This window comes from Mugil cephalus, chromosome 1 (assembly GCF_022458985.1).
Source record: "Mugil cephalus isolate CIBA_MC_2020 chromosome 1, CIBA_Mcephalus_1.1, whole genome shotgun sequence".
Lineage (NCBI taxonomy): Eukaryota > Metazoa > Chordata > Actinopteri > Mugiliformes > Mugilidae > Mugil > Mugil cephalus.
Window position 1 is genome coordinate 15,515,465 of NC_061770.1, and position 25,406 is coordinate 15,540,870.

The following is a 25,406-nucleotide window of genomic DNA, read 5'->3' on the forward strand; positions in this document are numbered from 1 at the left end:
CAAAATTGTGATATTTAAAAGTGCTATTGAACAATTTATGAACATAATACAAAAGAAAAGGGAAGTTCCCATACCGGGAGTCGAACCCGGGCCGCCTGGGTGAAAACCAGGAATCCTAACCGCTAGACCATATGGGACCGTTACACATTCTTTGAACACAAATATTTTTAATGGGTATGTATTTATTGAACTGTAGCGAAGTTTTTAATGTTGCTTTATGCATATTTTCTCACTTTTTATACAGGCGTATGCTATGCTATGTTACACATAGCTAACTTTTAGATTTGCTCTGCTGCAATGTATCTTAGCTCAAACACAACTTTTACCTTTGACGAAAGTGTACCGTTAGTTTTGCATCGCAAATGACATCACATTTTGTCAACTTTGCTGCTTAAATCTACAACGTTGGTCTACAATCCTTGTATTGTAGACCAGAGTGTGATACTCTTTAAGTATCAAGCTGCGCATTTGCGTCAACGAATTCCTATGTAAAGCAGCAGCCATCTCACTTTCATAAAACATTCTGAGGGTCTCGCGCGTATGTCTCCCGGTAGCTCGCCGTGATCGTATAGTGGTTAGTACTCTGCGTTGTGGCCGCAGCAACCCCGGTTCGAATCCGGGTCACGGCAGGGATAAATCCCTGGCACGGCTTGGGAGCTCATGTTTTTCTTTCTTAAAACACTAAAGACGACATATAAAGTTGTACTGTTTATTTAGCGGTATGCTGCAAGCGCTACTAACAGCGCCAGGTCTCGATTTAGACTATTGGTTTCTCTGGGTGTGTTACCCGAGTATTTTAGTCTCTTTGCTGTTATACTATAATCACACAGTTCATGTCAAATCACTATTTATTCGGTTTGCCTTCATTTGGAAGTTTAAGTTATCCTACGTTAATTTAGGTGTATATATCATTGTGAAGATGGGACAATCTACTGCAAAAACAGTTTTGTTTTCCCTGCAGAAAACAGAGCAATGTCTCCCATTTATCTTTCGTGTATTACAGATATATTACATATAGCGATTTGGTTACTGTTACCATTTTATTTCAGAAGCAGTAGAGATTTGACTTTGCCCACTGAAAGTGTGGGTGGGTGGGGGCAGAGCTTTGGCGTTTGAGGCGTGTGCTCATTGGTGGCAGTCCACGGGAACGTCCATGTTCCGAGATGAACAGCCAATCACTGAGCCAGGATATGCCACGTGACATCACATGGCACCAGGTCTATAGATACAGATGTTTGATTGGTCGTTGTAATCACAAGCTATTCCAACATATTGGGGCGAACCCTTAGTTTTACCTGCCACCTGAACGTGTAGTTGCGGTACTATTCGGTACAGAGTATCGGACGTTGCACTGTGTGTAGCAAGACATCTGTTTTAGACGCATCACTGGTAAGAAGAAACGCATCTTTTGCTCTTAAACTTTAGATGCTACTTCGTCTTATTGATTGTTTATTTTAAATTTATTGATACTGCACATGCGCAGCGAAAAATGCATTGTAGTGAAGTGTAATTCAAAGATCACTCAACTATCAAATAAAGCGTTACTTCCTCCCCAGCTGAGCCCGACAGCTGTGGCCACACTAAACCGGGCTTTGTTTTGCCTGCTTTCATCTCGTCTTTTCGCCACAATCTCATATACTCATAATAAGTCGCAGTGGAGCTGTCATGCGTTAAATAATATTTCTCTTTCTGTTGTCAAACTGAATGAATGAAACGTGACCATTCAACTTTAGCAAACAGTCACTTCCTACTCCTGCTGCTCTGGGCAGCTAAAATCCTGATTTTAGACAAGATAAAGACAATGGGTGTACTGCCTTTCCCCTGTTTATGTACACTTAATTTCTTTCTTTTCTTTTTTTTTTTTCTTTTTTGCTGATTCTCTTGTTTTCATACAGATGATGGATGCCACCGCAGATAAAGTTCGTCATCCTTACTGGCCACGGAATCTTTTGATTCCCACCTACAGGGCCAATGATCGGTCTATGTCAGAGATTCTGGCCTTCCTGTTTTCTGTGTCTGGTGTGTTCCTGCTCGTGACCTGGCTGATCACAGGCCGCTCCGGCAGGCTGGGGACCGGGAGGCGTCTGGCTCTGTGCTGGTTCGCCGTTTGTGGTTTCATCCACTGTGTCATAGAGGGCTGGTTCTCTGCGTATTATGATGTCATACCAGGAGACCAGAGCTTCCTTTCACAGCTGTGTGAGTATTAACAGGCAAAGGTGCATAAAATGTGATGCAACCTTGAAGTTCATTTTGGGTCAGTGTGGTTTATGTTTTTCTTTCACAGGGAAGGAGTACTCTAAAGGAGACAGTCGATATGTGATGTGAGTTCATATTTGCACAGAATTATTTTTGAAACTTTGTATAAAAACAAAGCTTTGACTTATTCTAATAATTTATTTTTTTTTTTTCCCCATCTAGAGCTGATAACTTTACTGTTTGCATGGAGACAGTGACTGCTATGTTGTGGGGGCCATTCAGCTTTTGGGTCGTGTACGCCTTTTTAACTAACAAGCCGTACAGGTTTGTTCTGCAGTTGATCATTTCAATAGGTAAGAGCATGTAAATCCAACCAAAGCCAGCTGTTAACAGCAAGCTGTAATCATTTTTAACTTCTTTATATGTTGTTTCTGACTTCAGGTCAGCTGTATGGAGCCGTGCTTTACTTCTTCTTAGAGCACAGAGATGACTACGCTCACAGCGAGTTTGGGCATCCGATCTACTTCTGGTTCTACTTTGTTTTCATGAATTTCCTTTGGATCGTCATACCACTGACACTCATTGGGGATGCATGGAGACAGCTGTCAGCAGCTCAGATACACACAGACAACACCAAAACAAAGAAGACTAAGAGGAACTGAGGTGTTATGTCCTGCAGATACAAGTATGTACCTGCACTTACTTAAAATAGCATGTCTTACTAATTACATTAAATGCTGACATAATAAGATAGAAAATGAACCACACCAGATAAGATTATGAAGACGTTTTAAAGATAATTATCATTTTACTATATGTAATAAAACTAAAATGACTAATCATGTTTTCCTCTATCAATGTGTAGGAGTCACTAGGATATACCAGACCTGTAAACCTCTTTGCACACCTGTGAGCTGATTGTTCACCAAACCTGTGGGGGACCGAGTAAAAACAAGAACAGATACCTCTCATTCTTCTCAGTGTGTACGTACCTGTGATGGACTCTGTTGGATGGAGGAAGTTCGTGATCTCCTTCTCTGCCTTGATCTTGGTGGACGCCAGGATTCATCAGTGCTGCAGCTGCAAAAAACAAAATATTTGGTTTTCATAAATGTCATTTTTTGGTCTATTTTGTGTCTTCTTTCCAGAAGAACTGGAGGTGATTATTGTAAAAGGAGTTATTTGATGATAACAGACGGTTTAATTGAGTGCAATGTGATAAGGTTTGGGGAGAGTACAATCAAAATCTGCTGAAACCCTATTTTGACATCATCATTGTTTGTGTTTTGATCACTTCTTAAGTAAAAGTGTTTAAAAAAAGCTTTGAATTATCCGATTACATGTGTTCCAACCTTTATAAAATATGCTCTATGCAGGTCTGACAGTCATTATCTCATTCATATATATATAAACCTGTGTTAAAGCCTTTTGGCTGCAGGTTATCACAGACGATCTCTAGTCTCCCACATATGAAAAATATCATTTTCACTCAGACAAATGCATTCTGATATAAGCACTAAATTCCAGCTTCGTGAAGGTTATGGTATTGAGCATCTGTTTCAAATAACAGAGAGAGATGGTGATTTAACTGTGTTTTCATTTTGGAGGCTGAGGTTTGAATTGAATGGTGCTGTGTTGTGTGAACACGTTTGTTTATGTTGGGAGATTTAGTGCAGGACTGTTGTATTAGAATTAATTTGTTCTGGGTAGTGTTCTTATTTACTTACTTACGTTTTGAGAGTATACCTTTTTATTACACCACCTGGCATCTGAATTTATTATATTTTACCAGTTGGCGTTATCATTAATGTAAAGGGGGGAATTTGGTCAGGCAGCTAGTTGGACGACTAATGTTCTCTCTACAGGAAATGTTTCTACGATATAGCGCTTTTCAGTAATGTACTGTTTGACTGTGTGACCGGAGCATATTACATTCCCTGGATTTAGTTATCGACTAAAAACACTCTCGTATGTGGCTCCGATCACGTTATCCATTCAATTGAGTTTAATCCCCATTCTCCGTGCGCATTTGCACCACCGCGCGTTACAACGTTTACATGTTGCTCACTATCTTATAGTTCTTTATAACATTTCACATTATGTCTTTCCAAGATCTGACAAACTAAAACGCTTTACTTTGTATACTTGCCAAGTATCCTGGTAGTAACGTGTCAGGCCATTCTAAGATCAAACAATAACTGTGTCCTACATTACGCCACATTTCACTAGAGTACATTTTTAAAGAGACAGTACAGTTACAGTAATCACGCCGAAATAGCTCAGTTGGGAGAGCGTTAGACTGAAGATCTAAAGGTCCCTGGTTCGATCCCGGGTTTCGGCATTTTGTCGCTACTACACAGTACTCCGTGTACTCTGTGTACTCCGTATGGCGAAAGGGCGACATCTTGTGGCTGTCGAGCGTTCGTGCAACCGACTCAAAGGTGCCCTGACGTTGCTAAGACACATACAGCTACATACTGATGACCTTACTTTTAGGCCCATTCAGGTATTATTGAAAACTTATATATATATATATATATAAACATACACCCACAGATGTAGGAAAAGGGCTGCCAGTGTCATGAACGACTCTACCCACCCTGTTTATGGACTGTCCACCCCAACCCTACAAAGCATAAGGTCCACAAAAAACAGAGTCAGTAACAGCTTCTTTCCAAAAAATCGACTGAATTTATTTCATCTTGAGCTGAACATTTTGCTGAGCCTGAGTCCCAGCTGTGCATTTGTTTCTTTTTCTCTACTTGCTATGTCTTTAAGTGCCTTTAAAGCAGCAGGAAATTCTGGTTGTAGCTCCAGTAGTTTCCTAAACGCTTGCTTGGCCTCCTCCAGCTCATTCAACTTCTGGCACGCTTGGCCCAGTCGGTACCAGGCTTTAACAGCACCAGGTTCCAGGTGAGTGGCTTTCGCAGCGCTGGCCTTAGCCCTCTCTGGTTGGTTCAGTTTTAGCTGGCACAGGGACATGTTCGAGTGGAGTTCTGCTTTGATGGTTTTGAATTCAGTAGCTGACGGTATCTGTTGTGTTTCAGCGGTAGTGTTTGTGTCTCTGTGCTCCTCTGCTTCAGGTTCGTGTCCTTTTTTCTCCACCTCTCTAACATGGCCAAAGAGGGTGATGAGGAGTTTAAGGGCCTGGCTGTAGCTGTGCACAGCTCCCCACACATCTCCACTCCTGAATCTGACTCCACCCCTCTGCTTGTGTGACTTCGCCCACTCCCATTTTTCACCAGGAGACATTTCCCAGGATTCCTTGCCTGGTGTGAACGACTGGAGTTCCACTGTGGCGCATAGAGGAAGGTTTTCATCGGATGTTTGGGGAACAGAGACACTCGGTCCATGTCCCACTGGAGAAAGTAATATCTGAGCAAAAGAGAAAGATTAGACCCGCTGTATGTTTACACTTTTACATGATTGAGGGAAACAAATAAAAGCAAAACTTCATACATATTATTAGTATGGACCTCATACATCTTGATGTATATCAAAAGCAACTAAAAAAGAATGAAGTGAATTATAGACATGGAGGTCGTGACAAACAAATGTTACTGTCTATTTGCTACGACTTGTGAAATTCCGAAAGAAAACTGCTTGTTATACTGTGACGCACTTGATAAACAAATAAATTACTGACAGTGCGAATACATTTTATACCAGGGGTCGGCAACCTTCAACACTCTGTGGGATCCGTTTCCCACAGAAAAGAAAACACCGGGAGCCACAAAACCGCTTTGACATCTAAAATGAAGATAACACTGCATATATCGTTTTTACCTCTATTCTTGGCCTATGTTGCATTTATGAAATGAAATTACTGCTACAGAGAAAACGAAATTGCATTTACGTAACATAACAGGGATTTATCCACGGTTAGCTTACCTGAGGGACGAAAAGTTCAGTAAATAGCGGACTGGACCTGCCGAGGGGTGTCGCACGTCGGCAGTTGTGACGTATATTTTGAGCGACAAAAAATTAAATACATTTTATTTTAATGTTAAAAGATCACCATCAATTCAAATTTAGAATTATATTTAAAAAAAACTAACGCACTAAAATAAAAATACATTTGACTTAAATACTCGATAGCAACTAGTAAATGTGCTGCAATGCACTGTGGGAGTTCAGTGTTTTTTGGTTGTTTGATGTTACGACCGTGAGCGTGGTGTGGCATTCAGTGTCATTCAGTTGTTGTGTAGCTCTCGCTCGTTCACTGATGAGTGACTAGTTGCCGCTATTCTGAGGCAATTAGCGTAAAAAAGTGAACGGCTTTGATCAGTGTCCTTGCTCCGCACCGCTCGCCACAGAGAGCCGCAACAGAGGAACGAAAGAGCCGCATGCGGCTCCGGAGCCGCGGTTGCCGACCCCTGTTTTATACTGAACATTTTTTTTTTTTTTACATTTTTAATAAATTGTGGACATGAATGGATCCATTATTATTATTATTATTATTATTATTATTATTATTATTATTAAATTCTGTTCTATGTGATAAAGCTAATGGACACTGAATTTCCCCTGGGATAAATAAAGTATCCATCTACTCTAATCTAAATTAAACAGACTTTACAGACAGTAAAGCAATCAATGCAATGGGCGATTTTTTAACCTTGTCAAAACATGATAAATTCTTACCTCCCATTCCTCTCCGGCTCTCATCTGCTCCAAACATGCTTCTGTGATATCGCACTGACCCTCTCCCAGCCTCACCGTTGTCCACTCACCCAGTGGGAGCTGCAGCACTGACTCTTGACACCTCAGTAAGGGCGTGTCCACCGGTTCTCTAACATCTGTGACCGAGTGGTTTGGTTCGACGGATGGCTTCTCACCAGATTTTTCAGATCCCGAAGACTTTGCCTCATCCATGTTATTTGTGAGCTGCACCCTGACTCGACACAGAGAACCCAATCTTGGACAGGAGGTGGCTGAACATGCTATAAGAGAGAGAAGACATTGTGAGCATATGTGAGCTTCATCACCAGATAAATAAATAAAGGTGCTAATTCATATTAAGTAGTAGGATCATACCGGTAACATCTCTAGTATTAGAAACAGTCTGTTGACTGTCATCACGTGTTCGTTTTTTCTGGACCTTCCAGAGGCCGCTGGGACACACCGACACCCAGGAGGTAACTTCGACACCATCATCATTACCTCGTAGTGTTTCTATAGGGTGAACAGGTTCCATTTCTGGGTTCATAAAAACAGTCAGACACGCATAAAAGATAATCTTCTGTTCAGATATCAATCTTAGAGCAACAAGACAATAAATACTTCTTTACATTAGGAATTAGCTTTTAGCTCTAAGCGTTAAATCACGTCACGTTACTGTTATGAATATTTCGTTAAGATACAGACAGTTAATGACAGTGTCATTTAATTGTGTTGCTGCAACACACATGTAGCTATAGCCAACATTATTATGGTTATATAAGTATACGTAAAGCCTAAATAAACACATAAACAGGAATTAAACCAACGTTAGTTACTCTACATAAGAGAGTCTGTCTTACCTCACACACATGAAGGATAAGAACCATCAGGTGTAACAGCAGCTAGAGAGTAGTGAACAGAGAGGTGGAAGTGGTGGGTAGAGAAAAAACAAACAAACAAACAAACACACGCTGAGGACTCACTTACTTCCTCCCTCTCTTCTTCTTCTTCGCTTCTGTCCGCTAGAACTTCTTCTTCGTTGTGTTTAAGGAGACGTTCGAAGCTACTAGGCACATTACTGCCACCTACAGCACCACAGCGCAAGAGCCGCTGATTCAACTGCGACACACGATTCTATTGCTTTGACATTTAATCGGTGGGCTAGGCGAATAAAAGAAGCACTTTAGTGTGACTTCATTTATATTTTTTTCACTAGTGTGCCTAATGTTTTGGCATGTGAGTGGGGAGGAGAATATAATTAACTTCGCCCACAAAACCTTATTTCTCTGACATTATTATTACAATGTACTGTCTCTTGTCTGTAAACTATACATCCTGTCATAATTCGGTTTGATATACAGTTTGTGTCCTGCCAACTCTCAAGAATAAAAGGGTTTCCAAATTATATCTGTGGCGATTATGGGATTAACACACAGGAGTTAGAGCACAGTTTTGTATCTGGCTACAGATTACTAGAGCTGTTAGTCTAAAAGACACAGACGCACATAGAGAAACAATTTACACCTCTCTGTGTGTATTGACCTCTGACTTGTACCACTCACGTTTAAGGCCCGTGTGTTAATCTGTCCTGTCAGTATGAGTTAGGGCTCTATCGTTTGAACACTGGAAGCCATTAGGTCTATCAGAGGAGTACAACGCTGGGAAACCAACCTGCCAGAGCAGGAAACAGAGAGAGAGGAGGACAGTTGGCTGAGAAATATGAGGCCTGTTTGACCCTTAATGACGATGAGACGAGGCAATAAATGTTCTGCTGCTCAGATTGCATCAGTGGATAAGAAAGAACCTTGCATGTTTGTTTTTTTTTTATTAGGTTTTTAGAGGTAAAGACTTCACATACTTCCAGAAAAGTTAGAGTTCGTGAAACAAACTTAAAAGAGGCTTAAATCTCGGGGAACAAATGGAAATAATCACAAATATCACAAATAAAACATGAAATAAAATGTGCCAAAATACAGTGGGAGCTAATCATGTTACTTGATAAGAAGAAAAGAAAAGGGATATTTTCTCTGCAGGTGTGGCATTGAACTTAAGACTATTAAAGTTTTATTACAGCTGAAATATAATTTGAAGCATAAGTTAAACGCTTAAAACTAAACTCTCCAGTAGGGGTCTCTCTCTCCCAACGATAGGTAGTTGTAGTGGCCGGCTAGTAGATGTAACCAGTTAATTAATTCACACTGTGAAGCGGAGTCCTTTTGGAATATGCTTAAACTGCTGCGGCTTTTCAATATGTTTACTACCCAAACGTACAGTCCAGACTCAGCAAGGGACAGATGTAAGGGAAAGGAAAAAAAAAACATAAAAGTAAAGAAATACAGATCAGGGATATAATTTTTTTTTTTTTTAAATGTATATCTTTGCTTAGTCTTAATTACATTAACTTGTAGAAGTAATAGTGACGTTGAAGTCTGTGTAAACAATGTTGGCTAAACTTTTTCTAAAACTTGTGACCATAGACCTCAAATTATCTGAAAATATAACTCATTATTGACTGATGTGCCTTTGGTTATAATACAATAAGACAAAATACAGTATAGGCCTGCAAAGTGTATGTATTTCTCCCTCTCTCTCTTTTTTCTTTTTTTTTTTGGAAATATGAACCGCATCTTTCAAGCACATGTTTCATTCTTCTCTTTCATCCTGCAAGAGAATTTGACATTTGAACATTTTCAGACGAGAGCTTTATATCCTTTGAAGAAACTGTCCAACAAAGACACCGACCTTTCTATTTTGGGCCTCTGTTATGCAGCCTTGTGTATCATTTCCACGTCATAAATAGTAATGTAAACAAACAAACAAACAAACAAACAAAAAACAAATAAACTCAATCCATGCAACAACAACCGAAAGAGTGAAATTCTTCTTGCACTTTTGTTTCGTATTTGTTAGGTTTTGTGTGATGACTGATACACTTTCTGGCTGGGAGACATTACTGTCAGTACTCTGGTATGAGAGTTGAGAAGAATTTGATTTGAAGAGCCAGTAGAGAAAACAAAGTGGATGGTTTAAAAAAAGTTAAAAAGTCAAAATCTGTATTGAAGAGAATGTGTTTCAATCAAACAGAAAAAAAGCTAAATTCAACCAGCGTGGTGTAAGGTTTGCTCTAACCTCTGTGGCCACAAGTGCTAGTTACAACACTGTGTTAAAGTCTGCGCAGTGAAGGGCAGCAATACACTACTATTAAATTAAACTACTAATAAATTAAACTGTTATAAAAAGGATTTCAAAGCAAGACAGATGCATAAAGTACAAACTCTATAAAAAATATATATATTTGAATGTAGTTAAATTAAATTAAATGTAAGTTTCATCTATTGCAATACTTACCGTTGCAGGTCTTGCTATGTTAACAGTTCAGTGTATAAACATGTACTTCTCAGTTGTGGTGCGAGTGGTTAAGAATTCAACACAACACAAAATGCCAAAACAGTTTCTCTCTCACACACAAAACCAGGACATCCACTCACGCTTTAATCGCTCTCCATGTGCTACCCATATCACCTCGTCCTCCGCAGCTTCTTCTATCTACCCTCTCCTTCAACCTCATCACTTTCCTCTTGGCTCCTTCCAACTTCCCAGCTGGCTTCTTGTGAAACATCACTGTGGGTAAGTTCAGAAGCATGTATCCCAGGGCCGGCCGAGCTGCTCAGCGTTGGCTAGAAGGCCGCGCATCGCAACCTGCCAGGGAACAGCTGCGGCGTCGTAAGCCAGGGCTCCGCGCTGGTGTAACCTCCACTAGCCTGTCTGAGAGGTTCAGCGTGCGTCATCTGGGGAGAAGGTGGAGTGTGACAGGTGAACCAAAAAGACAAATGTAATGGAACGATAAAGATAGATAGATAGATGTCGATAATGTCTAACTTTCTACCCGTGTTTGTTTTTTCCTCCTGAAAGCGCTCCTAGCTCGCCTGTAATCCCTCTATCACACATTCCCTAACACTAACGCGCACACACACACACACATGCACACACACACAACCTCCACGACCCTAGCCGGCCAGAGGCTAACTCATAAACAGATCGGGCCACACGACAGGGTGTTTATCCCTCACAGCGAGACGGACTGCTGCACACACCGCCGTCCCTGCGTGAATGTGTGAGTCCGTCGGCTAGTTTTACTCCCTCTGGGCCGGTTGTCGTTTACAGAGAGCAACACTGACAACAAACTCAGGCTTCTCACTGTAAACTGAGCGCGAATGCAGAACTTTTATCCTAAGGGGTTCCCACACTCCACATTAGATAAATTAAAGGGTCGCCAAAACTCATTAAGCCTCCTCCGTTGTATTGCGCTCAAAGTTGAGACGTCAAACGTTAGCACAAACTGAAACCCCCACAAACAACACTGTCAAAAACTTGTGAAATTGTATCGGAAAGTCTTAGAGATGACACGGTAAAGTGTAAATGTTTTCAGAGCCAGAGAAGGGTTTGATTTATTGAGGTTTTTGACTCAAGTGGAGATCAAGGCTGATCCTACGACTGATTAGAGACATTGAGACAACAATAGGGTCAAGAGAGACAGATGGGTATCATTTCATCACTACACCAATATATGTGGGATATTGTTTCTATCACTGTCATACGCACGTTGCTTTTACAACAATCAATAAAAAAAAATAAATAAATCTGAGCCGGTCTCAGTGCATGGCTTTGTAATTCAGACTGACTGCCAGCGAAGTTGCACAAGAAGTAAAATATGACTTTTCTCTTCCATCAGCGGTGATGGAGCAAGTTGCCAGGTCAAGGCCATTTATCTACATTATAATGTCATGATGAGATTGCTCCAAATGCATGGGAAAAGACAGGCTCCAGGTTTTAACTCTCGGGGTAACAAGACAGGCCGAGCGTTGAATCATTGTGTGGCAGACGCAGCGTTAACATGCGAACATTAAAAAAAGTCACAAAAGCAGCTGAGACATGTGCATCAACTGCCATTAAAAATGAACGCATCCACTCCATGTTAACGTTTTAATAATTAATTCTGTTTAAGTGTCTTTGCTTTGTTCCTAAACCAAGAAACAACCTCAGTGCCAAAAACTGCACTTCCTCAAATGGCCACTTGAGACTTACACCAAAAGAGAGTCAATCTCTATAGAAATAGAGCAGAAATAAACATGTTTCACAATGGAATTTATACAAGAATAAATGATTTACGTATACCTCATTTAAAAGCACTGTATATTCCTCCAACTCAAATGTTTCTATGTCACATAATCTTATATGATTGCATTTTACTGCCTATTAATTCTGCAAATAAGTGTCCAATGTATGTTAATTAGTTGAAAATAAGTTGGTTAACCACGTGTAACACCAAATTAGGTGATACATAGCCAAACAGACCAGGTCAGGACAAAAGCTGCACGGTTGACGGGAAGACAATACAGGGGTTTAATTAAAGGAATACACATTTCAAGGCGTGGTTGCTTGGAGTGACAGGTGTGTGTGCCGTTGCGAGCTGTCTGTCCAGAAACATATCATAAGCGCAGAATGGGACGAAGATGGCAACAGCTGGAAACACCACACTGCTCAGCTTCAAAACAGCTGTGTCCTGAGTCATCTTACACCTGAATTCAGATTAAAAGGAACTTGTTTAACTTGCGATTCAGTGTTTGTGATACACATAGTTTCCTCTCCTTTCGCCCCTTTCGTGAAGTGAAATGATTAAATCTGCTCCCTCCCACGAACAAACACACATGCACACATTGTGTGCCACGATGCTGCCATTACTGAACACTTTTGAAACACAGCACGCTAATATGAATGTACCCACCAGCAATATGGGGAATCTGGCATTAAGTATGGGTAAATTAGTTTTATCTGGAGCATTAAGTGGCTCTTTAACTCCATTATATTGCTTCTCTGGGGGCCACTTATGGAGTTGGACCTGCAGAGCTTGAGTAGGAACCCACTGAGGGGAGGAGATGGCTATCAGGAGCCACGGGGCAGATGGGGGGACCGTTTTTATCGACGCACACGATGTAATGGGGTCTTCCTGTGAGGAGGCCTGAGGAGATTCTTTTGACTGTACTTTCATGTGCTCATTTGCAGCACTGTGTGTGTATGTGTGGTGTGTGTTCGTGTGATCAGAGAAAGTCACTGTGAGCCATTAGACCTCCGCACGCATACTAGCACACATCTGGATATACTTCTCCTCAAACTATTATACCTACATACAGTTTGGCAGTCCACGTGACCTTTTAATACCATCTAAGATAAAGCCACCTCATACACCACCACCAGTTTATTGATGTTCGATACCAGCGATTTCCTCTCTGATCCGATACTGAGCAAAATTAAGGCTGGTATCGGCGATACCAATCAAATACCGATACTTAGTGTACATACACCAACCGGCAACCTCCCGGTCCGAGTGATGAAGCCAAAGCGAAAGTGCAAAAAACTGCAGTTCATCGAGTGGCCGCTTGAGGCTGCCTCCAAAGGGGAACACATCCCCATAGAGCCCCATGTTAAATAGTCCAACTTTACAGCAATATTAAACATGTTTACAGACCGGTACAAAAAGTGGTCAATAGTTTATTTCACTATTCATGACAACTGTACGGGGGTAAATGTTTTTCACTCGTTTTTAACTCATTTGTTTATTTTTTTTTATTAAAGTTTCCAATTCTGCAAAATTAAGTGCGTACCCACCAGCGGTAACCTGAGCCAACAGGTAGAAGAGAATTGGGTGGGCGGGTCTCAACGTCCAACATGACCTTCCACGTCCATATTTGGAATATCCGCATGTGGGTGGAGTTAAGCTCATCCACGGGCTCCGCCCACTTCAGGCTTCATTTTTGAGGTTCAGAATCCAATGGGTGACGTTACGATGGGTTTGTCCAAAGTAGATATAGAGTCAGTGAAATACACCCATGTGTCTGGTAAACCTAAGAAAAATATGCATTTCAAATCATAGCGTCATAAATAATAAAACACATTAGAGTAATTTATTTGTTTATTTTAAACTCAAAATGTAGTGGCCTCATTTGCTATACAGCCAAGCTAAAACAACAACAGAAAAACAGAAACAGGACACAATCATACAAAATATGTGAAAGTGGTGTTTCAAAGACTAAAAAAATAAATAAGCTAAATAATAAGACAATTAAAATAAATTACTGTTTAACTATTAAGAAGTACTATAAAATTAAAACGTGCATCTTGATTCTGTGCCTCGTATTCTGTGTTGTGGTTTAACCGGAAGCGTTTCACAAGGTTTGTCGAGTTGCCAATAGCTTAGTTACTCTCCACTGTGTTCCTACATTACCTGACTAAAGTATCGAAAGTATTGATATTTTGATTTGAGAATGGATATTAGATCATAAAGGCTTGGTATTGGAAAAATCGATATTTCAGTATCGATCCGGACATCACTACCATCACTATCTCCATGCACACTTGTCATCATGTCTTGTCTCTAGTCTTACTGTGTCCATGACCAGTAGATAGCAAATTCATACGGATAAAGAGTGTTATTTTGGCATGGTTTATGCTAACTATTTGGTGAAAGTAATCAGTAGACTGAACATCAGTCTCTAATAATGCAGCCTGTGAGTAATGTAAAGGTTTAGTCGACACATTCATAAAGATTTTACAGCTGTGTTCAGGTGAGGCCTCGTCTCTGAGGCCTCCAGAGTTAACTCTGTGCAGGTGGGACATGCCCACCTGCATGGTTAACTCTCTGTGGTTTGAGAGACAGCAAATGGCGGAGAAAGAGAGAGTGAGAGATGGGCTTCAAAAGAAACAAATTCAGAGACTCAGAAATCTCTTGGCCAGCTGTTTGGATCAGGGTATGAGGTCCAGTGAAGGGGTGAGGGCCTCTAATTCAGACCAGCCCGCAGTCAAAGTAACAGTTAGCATTTCTGTGGTCTGTTAACCGGTGGACCGGAGCATGTCCTGTCATGTGTGTCTGTCAGTTACACTCGGTGGTGTCTCTGTGTGGTGGGACAGACATGGGTTGTTTGTCTTCTACCTGGAACGTGGTGGCACTAAAATAAATAAATACGTTACTAGCGGTTATAGAGAAGGAAAATGACTTTAATGATATTGTGAATATTGTTGTTATTGCTATAAAAGTTGTCCAGCACAACAGGATAGCAGTGCGACTGAACAAAGTCCAGAAAAGCAGTTGGACTGAATTATTACTATCATTTAAGCGTATTTCTTTTCTGATACATCATCCCATAGTTTCTCCTTCCCCACAGTGTGCGAGAGAGAAAGAGTGATGTGTCTACTGTAGGTGATCCAGGTCGCTGCTTTGTTCTGTGCACTTGAATCTAATTATTTTAACATATAAAGAGTCCTGCACTAAATCTTAGCTTCATTAAGGTCCTGGTATTCAGCATTTGTTTCCAGTAACTGAGAGAGCTGTTGATTCAATTGTGATTTATTTTGAAAGTTGTGGTTTGTAGTACTATTGAATTGTATTGTGTTGGACTAACAGAAGAATACTAAAAATGAGAACATTTTGTGTTTTATTCAGAACAGCACCGCAATTCTGACCATCCTCCAAAACGGTCATACAGTTGAATTGACACCCTTCCTATGCTGTTATCATGACGGGGGACTGAAGTGGGGAAGTGGTGCCATCCGTCTGATGGAGAACTTTGGTCCTTCAGATTGTCAGGGCCAGTCCCTGAAATTGAGCTGATGCATTGATTGCTTCTAATCTTCCCCTGAATGGGCAGTGTCTTAAACAATAGTATGACCACCAGGCATGTTAGCCCTCAGTGGTTAAAAAGGTTAATCTAATGTGGAAAACGCTGGGGGGGGGGAAAAAAAACAGTCAGTCCCTCTGGGCCTTCAAGTTAAAATGTCCAAATGAATTTACAGCAGAAATAAACACAGCCTAGTACACAGAACTGTGTTGGAGTTAGCCAAAGTCAGGCACTGCCAAGATGGCGAGCTTCAAAACCTCTCTTCAGTTTCACAGAGCGTTTGTTGATCTACAGTTTTTTTTCACATTTTCCTCTAATTTAAAATGAAATAAATCAAATCATCTACGTTGAAATTAAGACCTTTTCTAAAAAAATTTCAGTATGGACGTAGCCTGGTGCAGAAAAATATAGGCCAGTGTGAGGAGAGGGCAGTAAAGCCAGCACGGGGCAGCCCACCCATTGCAGTCCAACATGCGGAGGGCAGATGTATAGGCGTGTGCACAGGGCTTCTTTTAGAGTACAAAAGGTTGGTCTAAATAAGACCCAGCTGATGTTGCCGTTTTCTCCTCAGACCCGGCCCTCTCGTTCTCCGGTCCACCATCTCTCACTCGTCTCTCTAGGCCTCTATTACTAATCCTCTCGCACCGTTTGACCTATGACTTGGTGCCCATACTTTTTCACATCTCTCCCCCCTCATTTGTTCTGCTCTAAGCAGGTGTATCTGTGGCAGATCTCATGGGAACAGGTAACATATAAATCCATGGCAGCTCTGACATCTCACAGTCTCTGGTTCCCATTTGGTCGGACGCCCTGCAATCAGTCACTCCTCTGCTCTTCTTCTTTACTCTCTTTCCTGTTCATTGTTCTCATTCTGGAGACGTTTCCAAAGCCTTGTGAAGAAAAAATATTAATATCATGTGTTTCACAAACTCTCACGTCCAAACCAATGATATCTTGCCTGATCTTCCCTCCTTTGTATTTTATTCTGCAGTGTTAAATTGACATACAGATTTAATGGTAACATGAGCAGACTCGGTGCGTATTATTACTGACAGCTTGCAGCAGCAGCAGCACTGGGAGGGACGAGTTCCCGCTTTGTTCTTTCATCTCCAGTCATATCAGCCTGATCAGTGAAACTGCTTAATGTGGACATGTGTTTTTCCCTGCTAACAACCTGCTACAGGGCACAAATACACACATGCACACTGAGCGGGAAAGAGAGCGTCTGTTTTAAATCCCACACAGAACAGACAGATAAGGCAGCCTGTGGGATTTACAAGACCTTTAATTTGATGTTCCTGCAACGTCATGTAAATTCTCTTGCAGCCTGCCTCTTGTAGCGCAAACACCTCTCTTGATATTCGATCCAACCGGACGACGGGGGCAAAACTCAGTTTAAGTAGATCACTGGTGACTTCCGAAGTAATGCTACAAGGGTCAACTGAAATAAAGCGTACAAGCTGTAACGCAATTGTACAAAACATAAATGAGCCATAAAAACACGCTGAAGCTAAAAGGAACAAAGGGTTAACTATATAAAGGTAAAGTGAAACCTGGAAATGGGGGGAAACAGGTTAGTTTGTCTCTGTCCAACAGTAAAAAATACATGCCAAACTCCAAAATATGTACGTAAAAGTGTATTGTGCGGATAAATCTCAGCAATAAAATTACTATTTCTCAAAATGTCAAGCAATAATTTACATCATCATTGTGGATCTTAAACCTAGAGTTGATATATTTCACAATAATATTTAATGTAGGCTTTAGGGATGATGTTTTAACGGACAAATGATCTTTAAATTATTAAAAGTAGCATTTTGAGTAGTATAGTATGTCAGGCACCAGTTAAATGGCTGAGTGAGGTTTGGAGGTGAACAGAGGGGGGTAAGGCCAGAAATAAGAAATTGCTGAAGTAGACTGAGTGAGAGAGCTCAGTGAAGAAGCACGGAGAGGAGCCCTACGACCACCAAGGAGGACCCTGGAGTTCAATTACAAGCACATGGTGAGATGTTCAGGCATTGAAACGTTTGTGTATGGGGACTGGGGTTGGTAGACGAGGCCAGACAAGCATCAGAAGACTTCCTGGGGAAGCAGGGCTCAGGTATCTACTGTAGAAAGAGCAGTTCTTGCAGGGCTGAGCAAGACATTCAGCCTCCAAAATGAAAGCTGCATTAAAACAACGCGCAAGTCTCCACTGATGGTCGTGACAACAACAAAACTCCAGGAAGACCTGGTTCACATCATGGTTCATCATTTTAAAAAAACAATATTGTGGAGCAATATGAAGTACTTAGTTATACTTAGTTGATAAAACTAGCTTGACCTTCAGCAGTAACAACAGTAAAATGCGATTTATAATGTGTCAGTATGCAAATGATTTATAGTTCGCTCACAGTTATTTAAAATAAAGCAGTAATTATTTAAATACCGAAGTCTTCTTAGTTGCTGTCTACAAGCCAACAATGATTGTGCTTATAGCTTTCAGATGAAAAGTACAGCAATGTGTAGCAGATGTCTGGATATGAATTCAGAATGCCATCATCAGAAGATTGCTGCTAATGCAAACCGAACATCTACAAGTCAGTGTTTCTGGACAACGTATCAGTTTTAAATTTTCAAAGGAAGTAAATGTACAAGAAGGAGCACAGAAATGCAGGCAACGGTGTCTCTTTTCACGGTGCCCTGCTGAATAATATCGGATCATGTTTGGTGTCTGAGTGATGCAAAAAGTTTGTCTGACTCCTTTATTTAAACAAAAAAAAAAGAAGTTTGTTTTCATTGCTTAAGAAATGCGTTACCGCCAGCAACAACAGTTGTCGCCAGATCAACAGGACCTGAAATGATCGAGATTGACACTTGGTATTAGATAATACCTATGCTAAGAATCTAAGTACTTCCAGCAGTGTCTAAAGTACATTGAAACCAAGTGAAGGAATCAAGCCTCAAACTCTGTGATCTTCACCCTCTTCTGACACCTGGCAGCAGCAACCCAAGAGAGGCTTCCAGGTCTGATCTAAGCCTCCGTGTATCTTGCTGTGTGTTAGATCTCAGGAGACCACGAGAGGGCCCGTCCATCACACTGAGAGAGCATACTAAGAGCAACATTTCACTCTGACAGGCCAGGACAAGTGCCAGCCTGCTGCCAGCAATTGGCCGGCTTTTACTGGACTGCTTCAGGTGGCCACAACACAAGTATTGATAAAATATGGCGTGAAATCTGGTGTTCTTCACAAAGAAAGTGTTTTCATTTTGGTGCCAGTGGTCTCTTGCAGGTTTTTGACATTAGCTTGGCATGAACAAAGGATCATGGAGCTAGTAAGCCAGTGTCGCTATTTCACGCAGGTCAGTGTGTGCAGCAAAGGCTGTAGCCGGGATTGAAACTGTCAAGTGTGTGGTGCTTTCTTTTGGTGTGTTCTTTTACATTACGGTAAAATCAATAATGCAAAATGTATTAAGCATCTTCCATCCCAGCCAAGCTGAACTCGAGATAGATGTTTAGACCAGGATTTGAAGTGGCAGGAAATTGAAGGCAAGAGACAGACTCACACAGTCTTTCAGACATGCCTGCTGGGCTTGAAAGAACACACAGGATGAGCTGGCTTTGACCTCGGTGACATTTACAGAGCAGAAAAATGAAGAAACTGCATTAACATTCAGCCGGGCTGAAGAGATGCCTTAAACTTTTTCTCCTAATGATGCTGTCAACCATTACATTCACAGAGATACACAGAGCAGATCACATGCTTTCAGCTCTGTGTCAGCGGTTTCACTATCGCCACCGGGGACAACGATGGCTGTTTGATCAATGAGTCACTGTTTCAGCGGCGCATCGTACGGCCATGCGTCACCAAGTGTACACAGATTTGTTTGGACGTCTGGGATGTCGAGGTAGTCTGGTCCAAGTTCACTTGCTCGTTCATGAGTGTCTGTTTATGCAACATAAACTATCTGTTACATCCTGTTGATGAACTCATCTTAGATTCCTCATTTTGTACAGTAGCATGCTTTCATATTTCAGTTTCTGAGTCAAGGGCTTGTGTATGCTCCACATACAATACAGAGTGTCACTCGGCTGAGACTGAGGAGAGATATTTTGTGAATCCGTGAACTGATTTCCCAGTGGCACGGTTACAAATTCAGTTATTTTTTTTCATTTCACAACACAATTGGATACCAAAGCATATTCATCACAAATATGAGAAACAAAAACCGAGTTGCAGGAGACAGATATCTGTGACGGTGGCCTTTTTCAAGTTAATCTTTTAGTATTTTAGAGTTTTGCTGCATATGGGGAAAAAATGACTCCAAGTCCAAGAAGTCCCCTTCTTGACTTGATGCTATTATGAGCCGATGAAAGCATAAAACAACAAATACTTTTGAGTGAATGGCTGGAGGTCAATTTGAGATGTGGATGGTGGACCACGAGTTTCCGTGAAGCATAATAATATGTGGAATAAATTGATGACATGTCTGCTTCTACTCTATTGAGTCAGTTCCTTTCTTTACATGAATTAACATGTTTATTTTCCGTCAATCAAATAAACAATTGATCGAAATGTGGTAGAATTCTGGTAGAAATGTGTAAAGTATAAAATTCTCATGACAAAGTGTTTGGTATTCGTCATTTAGTTTTGTTGAAACGTGTTATGTTACCACAGCTAGAGCAAGTTTATTTTTTACATTATTGACAATGATGGAAAGCTAGCAGAAGATACCTTTGAAGTTTTAAAGGTTAAATGTTTTTTTGTTTTTTTGTTTTTTACTGAAGCTATATGTATTGTTACTGTTTGTGCAGGGGTAACTAGTCTCTGTCTGAGCCCCTTGATGTCTGCTGAGTCCACTGAGACTGAGAGATTGGGACGAGTGGGGGTGACCACCATGTCGGACTCCTACCTCCCAGCGTGTGTGTGTGTGTGTGTGTGTGTGTGTGTGTAAGTGTGTCTGTAGTACAGAATGCCTGGGACTAAACCACATTTGATTTTTATACGCTTGTGGCTAACAGGAGCCAGATGTAGCTGGGAGCTTACCATCGAAAAACAGTCATTTCTTCCTCCGTTTCGGTCTCTTTAATGAGATGTACGTGCACGCTTTGCATGCGTAAATATGTCTAAATTAATACATTAACGTCATTTCTAATACTCTGATACTCTGTCAGGTCGTATGAGCTGCGTGCTTGTGTAAGCAACACCAAAGACAGGATGTGTCCTGTGTGACTGAGAGGTTGCGAGAGTGACGGGATTCATGATTTCATCACACGAAGATAAATGAAAGACAAGAGATCAGATTGTCAGAGGACTTTCAGTTCTCTGGACGCTCAACCTGGCGCCGAGACACAAGAAGATTCATGAAGCATCGTTGAGAGGTGAAGCAAGAAAATTACCGTGTACTTAGATGTTCACATTTCTTCTGAACAACAATCCTGATTTCTTTTGTTCCTTTGGCAGTGTGGGTAGAGTGCTGTTGTAACACATGAGGGACCTTCAGTGGCGTATGTTTAAGTGTACTGATGGAACACATGACTGCACTGCAGTTTTAAACTCCTAAGACAGTTCTTAACATTAGCCTTAAAAAAACAGAGAAATAGATCCATAAAGAAGGGTTTATCAGGTTTATACGTATGCAGCATGTCGCTATGCCAACTGCCAGCAAGCTATGTCTCTTCAGTGGTTTTGGTGGCAAATAGAGGGAACAAGTCCTGGAAGGTGTGTAGTTCTGGGGAAGTTAACGTCAGGATGCCCCCTGAACTTCATGGTCCATCATTGGATCATTAGGAAGAGTCATCCAGTTGTAATGAAAAACAGAATATGGACGGTATTGCACCACAATGTCAAGGTCGGTCTCTTCTGAATGTATTCATAGATTAATACTGAAAAACAACAGAAAGCGAAAAATCAGCGATTGAGAAAGAAGGGAGAGTGTTAATTGAAAGCGAATGTGTCTGTCCTGGCTGCTGGTCAGAGATGGGCTGGGGTCCCAGTTGGCTTCCACTTCAAAGGCCCTGCCCGCCTGTCTCGAGCGCACCTGCAGCCGGTTAAACCCTGCTCTCATCACTCAGGGCGTGGAGGGACCTCTCCTACAACTTAGAGCCCTCAACACACATCCTTTTGCCAAGAGGCCACGATGGCCCACACTCAAGAATTCAACCAAAGAACCAGATAGCCTGTACAACGTTCACTACAGAACTGACCGTGAATCTTTCTGTGTGACTGCTTGCACAGCATCCCACACAGCAGGGCTACTGCAGCTTTAAAGAAAAGCTCCATGCCACCTCCATTACAGGCCACATAAACCCCATGTAACCTCCAACACAGAGAAAATATGTATAAGTTGTAATCCACAGAGAGTCACTAAAAAGGGCATTTTGTTCTCATCAAATAACAACCCTAATATCCCTACGTGGATAATCTCTCCCAAAACACAAATTAATATATGATCAAAATTATCAGATATATTTGTATTATAATTTAGACAACTTCTATATGGTTTATTCTTATGTAAAAGCTCCCCAACAGGAAATTTGTCCTCACATATATTGTGAATAATGTATAAATTAGTTAATCATGACAGAACAAATTATAATTTCATCAATGGCAAATGTGTAAGTGCAAAGAGAATTGCAAAGAGCAGACACTAAGAAACTTTAATGTCAATTTGCATCTGAAGGAAATGCCTTGTTCTTTAGCTGCAACAAATCAACATTGTCCTGTTAGCTGCCAGTATCTTTTTTAATCTGTCATTTGGTGGCAAGTAGTCAATCAGAGCTGAGTTCGCTGATACATCCACCTGTTGCTGCTAGATATAAGTTGATGAAAGTGACATGAGAGAGACAACATGTTGACCATTGGATCCTTATAATATGTACAACAGGTACAGCATACTATATATTGCAAAAGGCAAAGAGAAGCATTGAAACTGTACACCAGATGAGCTGTGTCTAAAATGACAAGCTTTTATTTGCATGTGCGAATACACAAGTGCACAGCCTCAAATGAAAGGTAAAAACCCCTGACAGTTGTAGTAAATGATACTGATACCATCTTGTGACAATGAAATGTTCTGCCGGGAAACGTTTGGACCTGGCAATCGTATGGATGTTGTTTAGACATGTACCACCCACAGAGACCAGACCAGGCACCCTCACCACGTAGCAATGACACTCCTTGATGGCAGCAGTCATCCCCCAGCTGGATGCAGCCTGACACACGCACAAAAATAGTTTAAGAACAATTAAAAAAAAACATGAAAAACAGCACAAGGCGTTGACCTGGCCTCCAATTTCACTTGATCCCGAAATGATCAAGTATCTGTGGGATATACTGGAACAAGCCTGATCCACAGAGGCCCCTCCCCTCAACCCACAGTACCCAAAGACCCCCACTAACAGCATTCTGTTACCAGACACCACAGGACATCCTCAGAAGGTCCATGTCCATTCCCCGGTGAGTCATAACTGTTTTGAAGGCACAGGGGAGACACAATTTTAGAAAGGCGGTCATAATGTTATGCCTGATCAGTGAATTCACAAGGTTTGACTCGCTCTTTGTTCCGAGCAAAAAGTCGACCAACAGAAATGTCTGAATGTCTGATTCAGAGTTCAGTTCACCTCAGCTAGCCACCATGTGACCAGCTGCCCATGACCTGCGGAGCACGTCACGCAGACAGTTCCCCACTAAAACAGGAAACTACTCAGCACAAACTCAGTTCCACTCAGAGGGAGAAAGGACAGTGTCTGTGCTGCAAATCTGACCAGCATCCATTGAGGTACATTTCAGCTTAGATTATTTTAAAACATTTGATTCTTTGAAATGTTAACGCTGTGAACGGATAAGGAGAACAGATATAATATGAGTATTTCTGTCTGTGAGTGACATAGTCCCTATCTATGTATCTCCAACTGGGCTCGACTGTTTCCCACAGAAGTGTTTGAGATGTGTTGAACGTCAAAGAGGCCAAGCTGCCCTGGATATCCCTTTGATGTCGTCCGTATCACCTGCTGTACAGCCATAGTCTCAGTCAATCTTTGTGTCTGTGCACGTTCGTGTGTGTGGATGTTTCAAACCCATCCAGCATGACGATATCTCTCATGATCTCATGATATCTCTAGTTCACAGGAGCCATAAAATCTATTAATGACAGGCTACCCTGAGGATCAAGAAAGGAAGAGTCAGTATGCAAGCGTTAGCCCTGTAGAGGCACACCGTGATGTAACATGAGGGTATTGCATTGCATAGCGACGGTTACGACTGTGTGTATTCTTTACAGCACAAACTTTCTCTAAGTGTGCATGCCTTTTGCTGCACCTTTTGCACTGGGGGAAAGTGGATGACAGCGGGCTCTGACACCTTCTCTGAGAGCCAGCTAAACATTTCAGAAGCTTGTGGTGTTCCAGTGCCACTTTGTTTGTTCAAGGCAGTTCATCTCTGTCCGCAGATCTAAATTTACAAGACAATAAATTATCACAGATCTGCTCCTCTGGCTTGCCCGCATTCATGTGTGCACACAGGCATCGTGGCTCGCCTGTCCCTGGGGGACTGTATATTTTTAGGGCCCATGTTGTAGTCTGACCTTTCATTAGCTTTCAGGATAATGCTACGGGATTTTCAGATGATTATTATCTAAACAGCCACCCACGCCTAGTCTTTTATGTCCCCACAGCTATTTAACATGAGGAAACTATGGTAGTATTTAATCCATCTCCAACAGCTCATACTGCAGGAATTAAAACATAATCGAGACAGTCTGCAGAAGACATTACACGCATCACTGGTGTTGGGTCAAATATTAAAAATGTTGGAAGTTTTAATCACAGGCGACCTCTGGTGGCCGTTTGAGCAATGACAGCTTTCATATAGAACCACAGGAAGAAACTGTTTGTAGGGAGGAGGTTGGGGTGGATGGCTGGGTGTACAAAGAGCCCAGTTCTCAATCCAACCCCAATAGTCAACTTTTTGGCCATAATCATGTCGTTTTAGTTGCATCAACATAAGCGCGATGTATCTAAACCCAAGAATTGAAATACTCCTGAGTAACAGCTTTCGTAACTGCATTGGAAAGAACTGTCAAACTGTGTCACGCTAGCAGGGAACCCGGACGATAAAGTGTTCATAAAGAAAGGTGGTGATAAACAGCGAGAATGTCTCAGGGGGGACAAGAATACGAAGATAGTACTTTCTTGTGGTTTTAGACGTTTTAAAATGCACATTTTTATAGAGCATCCACGTGTAGAGGAAGTTGGGGTGAATGAATGGATCAACAAAACATTGAACACAAACATGGTTTCCCATCTTTAAGTGAACTTGTGACCAATCGCTAACATTAACTGGTTATTTATTTACTTTTCTCTGTCTAAACCAAGACAGACCATAACCATAAACATCATAAAAGTGATTTATACACACGGGTCGTCTTGTCAATAGGAGCCAGATCATAAAATGTGTTCGTGTGTTGGTCTAGACTCTAGAGGAGGTAAACAAACATAGCACTTAGTTTAGTATATTACGAGCTAGAGATATTGAGAAATACTGTTGGAAATGATATAACTCCCCAACTTTAACTTGATTGAGTGCACCTCCTATTTGTCTTAGTCCCTTTTCCACCTGTGCCCCTTTGTGTCCCATCGGTATGGGAACTGGGCCAGGCTTGGTGACAGGCTCCCTACTCCAACCTGCCAGGGGAAGAGAATACACACTGAGCTCATCGCTGGGCTGTCTGACTGGTGGCAACCCACAGCATAAATCAGATTCAGAATCAGATCACTTTATTAGTCCCACAAATGCAAGACGTTTTTGCAATCGACCTGTCAATAACAAACCAATACATTATAAAAGAGATAAACAGTACACAGAATGAACACCCACAGTCGGGCATCATTAGTCA

At 41.4% G+C, this 25,406-nt stretch overlaps 2 protein-coding genes and 3 non-coding genes across 7 annotated transcripts; 3 read left to right on the plus strand and 2 right to left on the minus strand.

Annotated features, from left to right (window-relative positions):
* Positions 1-65: 65 nt before the first annotated feature.
* trnae-uuc lies at positions 66-137 on the minus strand. Its single transcript has one exon. It is a non-coding gene; the product is annotated as a tRNA-Glu (tRNA).
* A 420-nt stretch (positions 138-557) lies between these two features.
* Positions 558-629, plus strand: trnah-gug. Its single transcript has one exon. It is a non-coding gene; the product is annotated as a tRNA-His (tRNA).
* Positions 630-1,233: 604 nt separating this feature from the next.
* On the plus strand, positions 1,234-3,325 carry LOC125011872 (EBP cholestenol delta-isomerase). The gene is made up of 6 exons (XM_047591338.1): positions 1,234-1,389; positions 1,896-2,196; positions 2,285-2,321; positions 2,419-2,549; positions 2,638-2,881; positions 3,062-3,325. Exons 2-5 carry the CDS (start codon positions 1,896-1,898, stop codon positions 2,856-2,858), a joined length of 690 nt encoding a protein of 229 aa, XP_047447294.1. The 5' UTR covers positions 1,234-1,389; the 3' UTR covers positions 2,859-2,881; positions 3,062-3,325.
* Positions 3,326-4,464: 1,139 nt separating this feature from the next.
* On the plus strand, positions 4,465-4,537 carry trnaf-gaa. The gene has a single exon. It is a non-coding gene; the product is annotated as a tRNA-Phe (tRNA).
* A 327-nt stretch (positions 4,538-4,864) lies between these two features.
* Positions 4,865-7,890, minus strand: fkbpl (FKBP prolyl isomerase like). Of its 3 annotated transcripts, XM_047591200.1 has the most exons (5): positions 7,846-7,890; positions 7,719-7,760; positions 7,234-7,395; positions 6,841-7,139; positions 4,865-5,571 (listed from the first exon to the last, which is right to left on the minus strand). In XM_047591200.1, exons 3-5 carry the CDS (start codon positions 7,391-7,393, stop codon positions 4,894-4,896), a joined length of 1,137 nt encoding a protein of 378 aa, XP_047447156.1. In that variant the 5' UTR covers positions 7,394-7,395; positions 7,719-7,760; positions 7,846-7,890; the 3' UTR covers positions 4,865-4,893. The 3 variants fall into 3 exon arrangements, with proteins under 3 accessions (XP_047447156.1, XP_047447148.1, XP_047447166.1); XM_047591192.1 differs by having other exon boundaries at positions 7,719-7,888; XM_047591210.1 differs by having other exon boundaries at positions 7,234-7,371; positions 7,719-7,875.
* Between the last annotated feature and the right edge of the window lie 17,516 nt (positions 7,891-25,406).